The following is a 13,451-nucleotide window of genomic DNA, read 5'->3' as shown; positions in this document are numbered from 1 at the left end:
CTCTGGCCAGGCTGTTGACTCGGATCCTGCTGCCCCTGGCTACTTAGGCCTTCCTGGGTGAACAGCTGCCCTGACCCCAACCCTTACCCTATGTGTGGGGTGCTCAGTCGTGTCTGACTCTTTGTGACCCCATGGACTGTAGCCCACCAGGCTCCTCTGTCCATGGGATTTCCTAGGAAAGAATATTGGAGCCGGTTTCCATTTCCTTCTCCAGGGGATCTTCCTGATGCAGGGACTGAACCCATGTCTCTTGCACTGGCAAGCAGATTCTTTACCACAAGTGCCACCTGGGATGTCCAACCAACCCCCTAACCCTCCCTGGCCATCACCAGGACCTCCCCCTCCACATCCCGACTCAGCACAGAGGGACCGAGTGGCTCAGCCTGGGCCTGGAGGTGGTTACTGCCACTGGCCCAGTCACAGCAGGTCCAACTGGTCACAGGCCTATTCTGCTCCACACAATGACTCCAATATATATGTCGTTAATAAGAACCAAAAAAGAGGAGCCAGATCCAATGAGAGAAGCTCCCTGTGGGTGTCCAGAGGACATCCAACTCTAAGCTATTTTTTTGTGGCAGGAAACAAATCATTGGAGAGTTTTCTGTTCCCTAAAGCGTCCCCAGGAACCTTTTAACTGGCTTGATAATCTCTCTCTCCTAAGCCCTCAGCGGCTGCAAAGTTGATTCATAAAGCTTGTTTTGCCTTTTGGGTTTTTCAAAAAGAATGCAATGTAAACCAGCTTGTGAAGCCCTGGAGGTAAAATCTGACCAGTGGGGCGCCTGCTGGACCATGGCCCACGCCGGCTGTCCCAAGGTCATGGTGACACGGCCTGGCTGGGGAGCCGGCTCTGTCCTGCGTTCCGGGGTGTTCCGAGGACTCACCAGGAGCTAGGTTTCTGAGTGGCCGCCACACAGGGGGCTCTGTGCCAGGAGAAGGATGCTGAGGCTGTCCTGTTTCTCTCACATGGAACTCTGCCCCTGGGGAGGAAGGACCTTTGCAGAGGTCAGCGATGTCATCTCAAAGGCTGGTTTCTCCGGGAAAGACGCTGGTTTGGGTGGGTGGGGGTGTTGGACTGAACACATGTGAAGGATAATCTTTGGCCCACTGGCCTGAGAGAGGCTTCATAAGCGAGGACGAAATCGGACCATAACTTTCATCTGTTTATAGGCAGGGGGCGGGGGGGTGGGTAACGTCTTTTCAAGGTCAAAACAGTGCTGCAGCCTTAGTCACGTTCCCAAAACAACCCCTGAGCTGGGAATCTGTTTTTGCCTGCTAGGTATTCTGCAGCCCAGCGGAGTTTAAGGCTGTGAGCCAACCAGATGGGCCTGTGCGGTGCGTGGGTCATGGGAAGAGGGTGGCTAACACGGGCCGAGCTCTGCCCCGGGGAGGCTGGCTGTGTGGTTTCTAGTCCAGGTGCACACCCACAGGGCTCCGGTGGCGGGGAGGGGGGGTTGCTTTTTCTGCATTTTCTCTGGCAGTTGCCACCGGGGTTAAGCTTGGCCAATGATGCTCTTCATAACGGCCGCGCACAACTGCTCAGGGGTTTACTGATAAGAAGCCACAAGCCAGGGCTCTCAGCAGCACCGAGCACCCAACACCTCCCGCCCCAGTCTAATAGCCGACTGGGATGATCTGTATCTGGCCATGTTAGGCTAAGGGTCCAGGTGCCACTCAAGATGATGGGAATGAGGCCACACATGCCACGAGGAAGGACAGCTGCTGGCTGAGGCCCTCTCTGCCCCTGAGGACCACGCCACCTCCTTGTCCTGGCAACCCTGCCCCGGGCAGCACTGCCATGGATCAGGCATGGGGATGGAGGTCGGGGTTTCCAGCCACCACATCCATCCAACCCCCAGTGTTTTTCTTGCTTCCACCCACTTTTCTATTTCGGACAAAGTGGAATGTCCAACTCTGTGAAATCCGTTGCTTAACAGAAACATGCTTTTAATGTCTAAACGTTCTGAAGATTAGAGCAGGGGTAGGGAAATGCCAGAAAAGCGGTACCTCTTGGGGGAAGAAAAACCACACATACACACACAAAGTCCTTTGTGCTTCAGAAACTCTGCTCAACTTAACTGATCCTGGGATCTTGTCTAGAATCTTGGGAAACGGTTAAGCCAAGAATTTCAGTCGTGAATATTTCTGCAGTGATTTCGTCTGGAAGTTCTTCTTCTAAGCAAATTTCAGAACCTAACCAAACAAGAGAAGAAAGCAAATGCCTTCATAATGATTAGGTTTCTTACTCAGAAGCATTTTCCAAAAAATATGAGGAATTGATACAAAAGAGAAGTGAGAGGTGCTCTGTGCAGGGATTTGACTCTGGCTCCTTGAGAAGTTCTGGGGTGGAAATCAGTCAAAATCCCTCCTTTGTGGTTTGGGTTTGGAGCACTCTTACCCAAATCTCTGCACACGTTATTGGAAATCCTCAACTATATGGCATCATTGATTTTACTGTTTTGAGACACTTAGGAACACTGTATCCATGTATGTGCGTATATGTGTGTGTGTGTATGAAAATTACATTCTGAGATACCAAGTACACACGGAATGGGGTGGGGGAGCTTGCAGGTTGGAAATGACAGATCAGACAGTGGAGTCTAGAACTGTCTGAGTTAGGAACCCTGTTCAATTTGAAATTGGGAACAGACAACAAAAGGAGAGGAAGAAGGAAGGAGAGGAGAAGGAAGAAGGTGAGGGGTCTTTGCTCCTGACTTCTTGTGGGGGGCAGCGGGGCAGCCCTGGGGGGTTGTCCACGGACATGTTCCAGCACACTCGGGCCAGTGGACTAAAAGAAGGAGGTGGGAAATCCTCAGATAGGAAAGAAGAAGAGGATGATCTTTTTTTTTTGGCCACACTGCACTGCATGTGGGATCTTAGTTCCTCGACCAGGGATTGAACCTGTGAGCCCTGCAGTAGAAGTGCCAAGTCCTAACCACTGGTCCACTAGGGAAGTCCCTGGGAGGATCTCTAAAGACGTTCAAGTTCTGGCAACTTGGGGTCGGGCTCCTGCCTGCCCCCGAGTCGCTGACCCTCTTGTCCTCCAAGGCTGTCCTGACTATACCTCCCCTGAAATGACTTTCAAACCGTATTCTCAATTAGTGGCCAGTGTTCGCCTACTCTGGCCGGAAAGATGAGGACTGGGTTGGGGGAATAAAGGGAAAAACAAGGCCAGAAGACACAGGGGATGTCAGAGCCCGGGAACAAAGGCTTTTATCTCTTCAACGTGACCACCACTCCCTGGTCCTTTCATAACTTATTCATGTTGGGTTCCCCACAGACCTGCTTTGTCGTTGCGCGGTATGAAGGAGAGTGGCTGGCACCAGTCAGGACACATAAATGCACTCAAGTTGACAACAAATTAGCATGCCCTGGTTACGTGCCCAGACAGAGCCCACTCGCTAGTAGTACCTTTGACAGAGGAGGCCGCGGGCTCAGATTTCCAGCCCTCGGGATTCAGTCCAAACAGCGTGGCGAAGCAGTCCATCATCTCCTCTTCCGTCATGTGCTCACCTGGGCGTCGCAAAGGGAAAAGGAGGCGGTTCGGCTTGTGGGACTGAGCTTCACATCCAAGCTTCGCATCATCTTTCTAAAGTCTTCAAGAGAATTATCCCATAGGTTTCCTTTTCTTGAGAGGCAAAGGCCACCTAGTGACTCCCGTGTTACCATCACATAGACTTCCTTATATGGTGCTAAAAGTGGGCCTCCAACCTGGGGGACTGTGTCGGGGCTTGTGCAGATGGGGAACAGCTTTCTGACAAAGACTGCACTTGGCTTCATTTCAGTTTCCCTCATGTTAGAAACACCAGTTTCGCTGAGAAGAAATGATCACCCAAAGAAAAAGGAAAAAAAAAAATTTTTTTTTTGTCTTTTGGCTGTGCCACACAGCATGTGGCATCTTAATTCTCTGACCAGGAATTGAACTTGTGCCCCCCACGTTGGCAGTTCAAAGTCTCAACCACTGGACTGCCCGGGAAGTCCCTAAAAAGGATCTTTTTTTGTTTTTTTTTACTTTGGTGTGGTTTTATCTCACAAATGCAACCCAATCTCATGGTACCTCATCGTGAGGTCGATGGCTGGCACGTGTATTCCTGCTTTATGAATGCTGTGCTAAATTGCTTTAGTCGTGTCCGACTCTTTGCGACCTCATGACTGTAGCCTGCCAGGCTCCTCCGTCTATGAGATTCTCCAGGCAAGAATACTGGAGTCGGTTGTCATTCCCTTCTCCAGGGAACCTTCCCAACCCAGGGACTGAACCCATGTCTCTTATGTCTTCTGAAATGGCAGGCAGGTTCTTTACCACTAGCGCCACCTGGGAAACCCAAGGTAAGAGGAAAGCGTCTAGGGCACTGAATTGTGCAGCTCCAGGAAGTTGGAACACACACTCCATCCTTCAGGTCCCCACCATCCTTCCCTTTATCCCTTGTTCACCAGTCATGTGGGTCAGTAAGCAGCATCCTCAGGGCTGAAGCTCTGTCAAATCAAAGATGCAGGTGTCTGGGGGCTGCCTTCCCAGTTCAGTTCTCTCCAGTGGGATGGGCTTTGCCAAGGGTGTTACGAGATCTACCTATTTGTATTTACCTTTAGTTTGAAGCAGATTCAGAAAATCCTCTCTTTGAATAGCCTTCTCTCCCTTTGAATTGGTGAAACCAAGAATGTCAAAGCTCTGCTGGATGCCGCTCATGGTGTTACCAAAGGGTGGCCTATGATTGAGGTAGACTTTGAAGAAATCCGGTAAGTTGATTTTGTCGATGAGCTTTCCAGTGTCCACATACTCACTAAATCTGATTTCGTTAAACATATCTTCAATCTAGAAAAGAGGTTTAAGGGAAAAAAAAAAAAAGGCCATGGTAAGCAGATAGATTTCTAAGAACTGGAGTGTAACAGACAAATGTTCGTAGTTAGCTTAGAACATGTCTGCTATGGGTTGACTGTATACACCCCTCACCCCACCCCCCAAAGACAGGTTGAAGTCCTAACTCCCCATCTCTCAGAATGTGACTTTATTTAGAAACAGGGTCATGGCAGATGTAAGTAGTATGATGAGGTCAATACTGGAATAAAGTCGGCCTTTAATCCAATATGACTGGTGTCCTTGTAATAGCAGTGGGGCGGTGCAAGCTGGTAGTGGGCCAGCTCAGCCATTGGTTGGTGCCACAGTGGGCCCCTCCCCAAGCAAGAAACCATTAGTGAGCAACTGTCAAGGAGAAACCATTAGTGGTCCTGCTCAGCGATTGGTTGGTGCCCCAGTGGGCCCCTCCCCCTCTTGTGTATAAAAGGAGCTCGAATTGGGACTGAGGGGAGATGATTTTTTGAGATGTTAGTCTGCCATCTTCTTGGTCTGCTAGCTTTCTGATTAAAATCGTTATTTCATGTTCCAACAACTCATCTCCCAATGTATTGCCCTGTCATGTGGCAAGCAGAATAAGCTTGGCTCAGTCACATTATCATTAAAAGAGGAGAGAGACACTCAGGGCCAAGATGGACATATGATGGTGGAGGCAGAGGTTGGAGTGATAGAGCTTAAGCCAAGGAAAGACAAGGGCTACTGGTAACCACAGAAACTAGAAGAGGCAGGGACGGTTTATCCCCTATGTGTTTCACAGACAGCCTGACCCTGCTGACACCCTGATTTTGGATTTCCATGAGAGAATAAATTCCCATTGTGTGAAGCCACCTAGTCTGTGGTACTTTTTACTGCAGCTCTGGTCCACTGTCCAACTGGCCAATACTATTAGCATTGGCATGAACAGTGTTTCATTTTATCACTTTTCACCTAAGTATCAAAGGTCTGTATAGTCAAAGCTATGGTTTTTCCGTAGTCATGTACCGATGCGAGAGCTGGACAATAAGAAAAAGCTGAGCACCAAAGAATTGATGCCGTAGAACTGTGGTATTGGAGAAGACTCTTTAGAGTCTCTTGGACTGCAAGATCAAACCAGTCAATCCTAAAGGAAATCAACCCTGAATATTCCCTGGAAGGATTGATGCTGAAGCTGAAGCTTCAATACTTTGGCCACCTGATATGAAGAACTGACTCATTGGAAAAGACTCTGATTCTGGGAAAGACTGAAGGCAGAAGAAGGGGACAACTGAGGACGAGATGACTAGATGGCATCACCGACTCAATGGACATGAGTTTGTGTAGGCTCCAGGAAATAGTGAAGAACAGAGAAACATGGCGTGTTGCAGTCCTTGGGGCTGCAAAGAGTCAGACATGACTGAGCGCCTGAACAACAACAAATCTTGCACTGTATTTGCTATGTCCCTGCTTTGTGAAGAAGCTATTTTGTGCCATGTGCTCAGTTGTGTTCCACTCTTCGTGATCCCTAGACTGTAGCGTGCCAGGTTCCTCTGTCCATGGAATTTTCAGCAAGAATACTGGAGTGGGTTGCCATTTCCTCTTCGAGGGGATCTTCCCAACCCAGGGATCAAACTCATGTCTCATATGTGTCTCCTGCATTGCAGGTGGATTCTTTACCTGCTGAGCCATCAGGGAAGCTCACAGAATCCTGAAGAATTTAGAAATTAGTTTATATAAATAAGTAAACAATTCAGTGTGAAACTCAAATACAGGACTGATCGCTATGGTAAGTTTCTTATGATAACTGCATTGTAGTTCTTTTTTCCTTTCTTTCTTTTCCGTGTTTATCCTGCAGTGTTTTATACACACAAAGATATTTTGTAACATACACATGACTTGTGTGATATAATTTTTAAAATGAAGACCTAAGACGACATCATTCATTGAAAATATCAACACAGTTGACAAATATTAAGTGATACTAACCATGAAAAACAGACCCAAATTTTTAAAGTCATGAAGGAAAGAGGGAATGCAAGTATTGACACTAATCTTACAGAAATTAAAAGCAGTATGAGCAACTATATGCCAATAAATCAGATAACTTAGGAAAAATGAACAAATTCCTAGGAAGATACAAATGACCAAAACTGACTCAAGAAAAAATAGAAAATCTTAACAGAACTATAAGAAGTAAATAGATGGAATTAGTAACTTTACAACTTCCGTGAAGAAAAGCCAAGGACCAAATGACTTCATTGGTGAATATGTCTTCCTCCAAATTAAGGGGTTTTGAATTTTATAGAGAAAGACAAGGAGAGGGAGAAAGAGAGAGAATAAGAGCCATAGAAAAGTGGGAAATAATATTTTCCCCCGGAACATAACCCTGACTTGGTCTGCAGGAATGAATTTGGAAGATGATCTGTATTTGCACACAATGAAAGCGAAGTGAAAAGTTGCTCAGCCGTGTCCGACTCTTTGTGACCCCATGGACTGTAGCCCACCAGGCTCCTCTATCCATGGAATTTTCTAGGCAAGAGTTCTGGAGTGGGTTGCCATTTCTTTCTCCAATTTGCACACAATATTTACTGGTAGATAACCAGTTTCTTCCTGTCCACTAAATAAATGTAGAGCAAAAACTGAAAGAAGCACCAGTTTGAAGCAGTGTCAAGTATCAGCCAGTCTGGAGCATCCCAGCATCTTGGTCTTGTTCCAAGTATCAAGAAGAAAATACAAACCTCTTGCAGTCCAACCGTCTGATCATAATTACTGTGAAAGATCTGGGGCACTTTCTTTTCACTTTTTCCCATGCATATAAAATACATGTGTCTATTTTTTTTTTTTGCAAATTTGGTTTGTGTATATATTCTTTTTGTATCCTGCTTTTTACACTGTATCTTAGTAATCACCTAATATTTTCAAAGAAGCCACATATTCTCAATGCAACACTCCAGGAATGGTCTTTAGATATAACATCATTGGTTATGGATACAAATGAACCTTAATCATTACTATGTCAGCAGCTTTAATTGGTAACATTTTCATGTATAGCATTTATTGAGTTATATTATATGTAACTGATGTTAAACTACATATAATTTTCTGTATAAGTAAAACTATACAATAGCATGTTATTTACAGACTGTACTATACAGATTTTTTTTACTATTTATTTATTTGGCTGCCTTGGGTGTTAGTTGCAGCATGTGGGATCTGATCTTTCATTTCAGTGTGTGGGGTTCTCTCTAGCTATGCCCCAGGGTCTCCAGAGTGAGCACGGGCTTAAGTAATTTAGGCATGTGGGCTCTCTAGTTGTGGCACATGGGCTCCAGAGCATGCAGGCTCAGTAGTTGCAGAGCACAGGCTTACTTGCCTCACAGGCCATTGGATCTTAGTTCCCCGACCAGGGATCGATAAGGGGTCCCCTGCATGGCAAGGTGACTTTTTAACCACTGGACCACCAGGGAATTCCTGCACCATATGATTAGTATGATTATGCATAGTATGCATATATATGCAGAGTATATGCATGTGCTACCACTTACTATGAGCCAGAGGAGACTGGGGCTAAAACTACAATCTTTGATGACAGATCTCTATTCGAACCCGGGCTCTGCCATTTTCTATGTGACTTTGGGTGAGTAATGTGATGTTCCTTATCCTTAGTTTCCCTTTTTGAAAAGGTGGGTAATATGGTGAACCATTTGCAGTGGAGCTGATCTGCAGCTTACTGTGACAGTGTGTCTAAGTGTGGACATAATGCCTAAAACACAGTCAGCACTCAACAGGCATTGAGAGTTCTTGTGATTATGATACTTTCTACGCCCTTGCTGATTACAATGCATGCGATTATATCATTTATAAACATAGAAATTATACTGTAAATGATATGTGTACATTATAAACATAACATGCAATTTAAACTCAATTCAGAAATTGGACAGTAACTCAAAGATGACAGAAAGAAATCCCAAAGTGCCTGGAGTTGCTCATACCCAGAGCGTTCCAGAGATCTCAGGGAACATGCTTGGCACAAACCACTCTGTAGGTGATTCACCTCTTACTCTCTTTCCTTAAATGACTGATCAAAACTCACTGCTCAACAAGCAGAGAGCTGGCAGCTTTGGCATCACGACTTTCTTTCCCAAGCCTAGTTTGCAAGTGTTAGTTGAAGAGGCAGGTTCTGCTACGTGTCTGAACAAGGTTCATGCTTGGGAGAGGAACCCTGGAGCCAGAATGAAACACCACAGCCTTCCCAGGGCCCCGGTGAGGGGGCGGGGGGAAGGAGCGGGAGCCCCCATGGCCACCCAAAGTGCTCTGGCTGGCGCTGGCTTCAACCTGGTCTTTTATTGGCATTCTCGTGCTGGCCCGTCATCTGCTAAGGCAGGGGCTCATTTGATTCACCCAGGGAGCTTTAAATGTTCTGAGGCCCAGGCCCCATTCCCAGAGATCCTGATTTAATTGGTCAGGGGTGGAGTAGCAGCAGTCATAGCTTAAAAAAGCTCCCCAGGGGATATGAATGTGTGCCCAAGGTTGAGAAGTTATGGCTTTAGGGCAGGGGATCTCAAACTATATCAGGTATCAAGATGACTAGGAGGCCCTGTTAAAACACGGACTGCTGGTCACATCCCCAGGGTTTCTGATTCTTCAGGTCTGGGATGGGGGCCGAGAATCTGCTCTGCTTACAAATCGCCCGGTGAGGGCTGTGCTGCTGGTGTTGGGGGCCACAGCTTTGAGAATCGGTTTTTACACTGCGGTGCTTGGAGGAGGTGATACTTGTGCCGAGAAGAATCAGCACCAGCTCTTGTGATTTTCACTGAGGGTAATGATGGGTGGCAGCTGTGATGCATGGTCTAATTCTTTGGGCCTACATCTGTCTCCTCCATTAAGCTGTAGCAATGGCATTCATCTCTATTTCCACAGCAGCTTCCTCATTCAGAGCCCAGCACATTGTGGAGGCCCAGAGAAATGTTTACTGAATGAATGAATGAAACACTGTGGGCACAATGTAAAAAGTTCTGTTAAAACTTACAAAAGGCCTGGGACTTCCCTGGTGGTCCAGTGGTTAAGACTCCAAGCTTCCACTGCAGGGGGTGTAGGTTCAATCCCTGGTCAAGGGACTAACATCTCACATGCCATGTGGTGCGACCAAAAAAAATAAAAAATTAAAAAAAAAAAAACTCACAAAAAGCATATTTAGAATAACTGCTTACTGCCCTAGTTAATTTAATTCAATTTACTAGAAGTTACTGAGCATTTGGATTGGCACTGGCAAATGGAAGACTAGTCGTTTAATTATCACTAGGACAGCCCTGCATTCTAGGAATGTACAGTTAGCCAATCAGTCAGCAAAGATTAAGCACCTACGAAGTGCCAGGCGCTGGTCTGGGTCCTGTGAAGAGACACCCAGGAGACTACACACACACACACACACACACACACACATACACTCACTCCTGCTAGAGTGAACTAACCAGGAAGGCTCCATCACTGGCTGCTCAGCCCTGTGCCCACACCTGGGGGCTTTTCAAAACTTTTCCAGGCCCGGGCTCCACCCCGAGGTTCAACAGATTGGAGGCTGAGCCCAGGTATCAGTACTTTTTAAGTGCCCCTAAGTGATTTTAACATGCTTGGACTCCATGGCTCTAAACGATTTCAGCACCTGAATGCAGGAGGTGGACATCCAGGGCTGGAGGAGTGTTCAGTAAGGGTGACTTGGGAAGACTGCCTCAGAAGAGGTGGGCCACTGAGGATCCAGGCAGTGGGAGGGGAGGGGAAGGCACTCTAGGCTGGGAAACAAGTGTGAGGAGGGGGGAAGCAAGGGAGGGGTGCCCATGAAACACTTCCAAAGCACCCTCTGTGTGTCTCCCAAAGCTGCTGTAACAAACGATTACACACCTAGTGGCTTGAAGCACACAGACTGACCTCACAGTTCTCAAGGCCACAAGTCTGAAATGGGCTTGAAGGGCCAGAACCAAGGTGTTGTTGGTAGGGCAGCATCCCTTCTGCCTTCTTTCCTTTTCCAGCTTCTGGAGACAGCCTGCATTTCTTGGCTTGTGGCCCCTCCCACCTTCACAGTCTGTAAGTCCATCACCCTTTTGAACCTCTTCTTCTGCCATCATGGCTCCTCCTTAAACTCTGGCCCTCCTGCCTCCCTCTTATTTATTTGGCTGCTCTGGGCCTTAGTTATGTTATGCAAGATCTAGTTCCCCCACCAGGGATCAAACCTTGGCCCCCTGCATTGGGCGTGTGGCGTCTTAGCCACTGGACCCACAGAAAAGTCCCCTGCCTCCCTCTTATAAAGACCCTTATAGTTACACTGGGCCCACTGGGTGATCCAGGATAATCTCCTCATCTCCAGACCCTTGATATAATCATATGAGTGAAATCCCTTTTGCTGGGTAAGGTAGCATGTTCACGGGAAGTCACCCACCTATATTCTATGCCCCTGCATTCTAGGCAACACTCTGGGAATGCTGAACCCCAGGATCCCCTCCCTGGATAACCCAGGCCCATTCCTAGGGCCTGTGGGGGTCTCGTCGTAAAGTCACCCGCCTGAGAGGAACCTAAAGTGGTGATGGTTGTGTGACTCTGTGAACATACTAAAAGCCATTGACTTGCATACTTTAAAAGGGGGAATTATGTGATCTGTGATATAGCTCAATAAAATTGTTTAAAAGGAGGAAAAATACAGAGCTCCCTGGTGGTCTAGTGGTTAGGAGTCTGTGTTTTCACCACATGGTCAGAGGAGATCATGCAAGCCATGCGGCGTGGCCAAAAATAGTAATAATGATAAAAGGAGGGACCTCCCTGGTGGTCCAGTAAGAGTCTGCCTTCCAATGTAGGGGATGTGGGTTCTATTCCTGCATTGGATATGGGTTGGGGAACTAAGATCCCACATGCCTTGGGACAACTAAGCCCGCGCTGCAACTACTGAGCACACAGGCCATATCTAAGACCTGATGCAGCCAAATAAATAAATAAACATTTTTTTAAAAAGAAAAATAAAAGGAAGAAAAATAATACAGAGGTGAAGCAACAGCAAAGGCAAGTAACAAGGCAAATAATATCAGTATTTTTTAAAATATATTTTTCACTATGACTATGATTTATTCTTTCATCATCATTAAACCAGTCAAGATGACAACATGCTTATAAAAAAAATTCAAACACTGGAGATGCAAAGGATGGAAGTAAAGCGCGTTATCATTCCTCACCCTGTAGCAATAACCAGTGTTCGATGTCCTGACTTACAGGATTTCTTCCTTGTTTGCAGTAAGAGGCATATGTCAAAACAGAACGTGGGGTCCGAGGCCAGCCTGCTGGGGTGCAGACCCCGGCCCTGCCCTCAGTAGCTCAGTGGCTGTGCAGGCTTCCTCCTCCCCCGAGGCCTTCCACTCCCTGTTGGTGAATGGAGATGATGAAAGCATTCCTTGCCGTGAGGACTGGACGCCAGGGAGGCTGGCGCGGTGCTTGGCGCCCAGTGAGCGCTCAAGCGAGAAGAGCTGGTCGGCTGCTGCCACTGTTGGTGTTATGACACTATGACCAGCTGCGTTCTTTTTCAGTGGCCGAACAGCACTTCAGGATTTCTTTCTTTAGATGCTGTGAGTGCGGCAGGCAGAAGTCCCTGTTCTGATCTCTGTGGGGAGGCGCAGTGCTCCCTGGTGTGGGGTTCTCAGTGGACCAGGAAGGCCTCCCCACAACACTGGTTATTGCTGCGGGATGAGGAATGATAGTGCATCATTCCTCTCGCCTTCAGGATGGAAACGCCTCCTGGTTATTTATGTCTCAGCAAATCCAGCACACCGAGGACCTCTCTTCAAAGGGTGCGTTTCCAAACTCCCCCGGGGTCTTCGTCAGAGCAGAAACTGCCCATGACCCCTCACTCGGATTTCTCCTCCCTGTAGAGGGGCTGTTGTACTACTTGGCTCCGCTCCCTCCATCCCAGCTGGGACCATGGTTTAGCCACAAAGATTAGTACACAAGGCTTTGGGAGGATTTGTTCGTTTATCTTTCTGGGTTTTGTTCTGAATACAAAAGCAATACAAGCTACTGCCTGTAGTTAAGAAAAATTAAATTCTTCAGAAATGTATGTAAGATGCTCCCCTCTCCCTGGCAATTTACAACCAAACCATATATTAAGGAGGGTGGATGCAACTAAATGGGAAGTTTTGTCGTTTGTAGACCCTGGATATGGACTTATGCTGAAGATTTGGAAATACAAGCTAAGAGCTGAGTTGGCGTGGCCAGTAGAGGGAGAGGAGCGGTGCTGCTGGGGGAGGGAAGAGGGGGAGCTAGGAAGCCCCCTGGGGGTGGTCATTAGGACTGGCAAGAAGGTCTAATTAGCCGGGGGTTTTGGAGGGGGGCATGGTTTGTTTTTTCCTTTTTGGCCCGCTCTACTCAGCATGTGGGATCTTAGTTCCCTAACCAAGGATTGAACCCTTGCCCCCCCACCCCCCGCATTGGAAGTGCAGAGTCTTAACCACTGGAGTGCCAGGGAAGTACTAATAAGCAGTTTTAGGGAAACTGCTGTGAAATGTAGTTAAGCTTGAAACTTCCTGGTGATTCGCAGTTTTTCAGGAAAGTTGTCTTGCATGGATTGGGCTTTCGGCTTTTGTGGAAACGGAGGAAGGAGCTGAGTGTCGGGTCT

At 47.3% G+C, this 13,451-nt stretch overlaps 1 protein-coding gene across 2 annotated transcripts in view; it reads right to left on the bottom strand.

Moving 5' to 3' along the window:
* Nucleotides 1–1,937: 1,937 nt before the first annotated feature.
* Nucleotides 1,938–13,451, bottom strand: part of CFAP251 (cilia and flagella associated protein 251) — a 70,761-nt gene continuing 59,247 nt past the window's right edge. For both annotated transcript variants that reach the window (XM_043901939.1, XM_043901938.1), the window contains 3 exons: nt 4,579–4,807; nt 3,409–3,510; nt 1,938–2,190 (listed from right to left, as the gene is read on the bottom strand). In XM_043901939.1, the coding sequence (XP_043757874.1) occupies nt 2,072–2,190; nt 3,409–3,510; nt 4,579–4,807 (450 nt within the window). In that variant the 3' untranslated portion in view covers nt 1,938–2,071. The remainder of the gene's footprint in view (nt 2,191–3,408; nt 3,511–4,578; nt 4,808–13,451) is intronic.

Source organism: Cervus elaphus, chromosome 5 (assembly GCF_910594005.1).
Source record: "Cervus elaphus chromosome 5, mCerEla1.1, whole genome shotgun sequence".
NCBI lineage: Eukaryota > Metazoa > Chordata > Mammalia > Artiodactyla > Cervidae > Cervus > Cervus elaphus.
The sequence above is the reverse complement of the archived record's forward strand: the minus strand, read 5'-3'. Positions and strand labels throughout refer to the sequence as shown.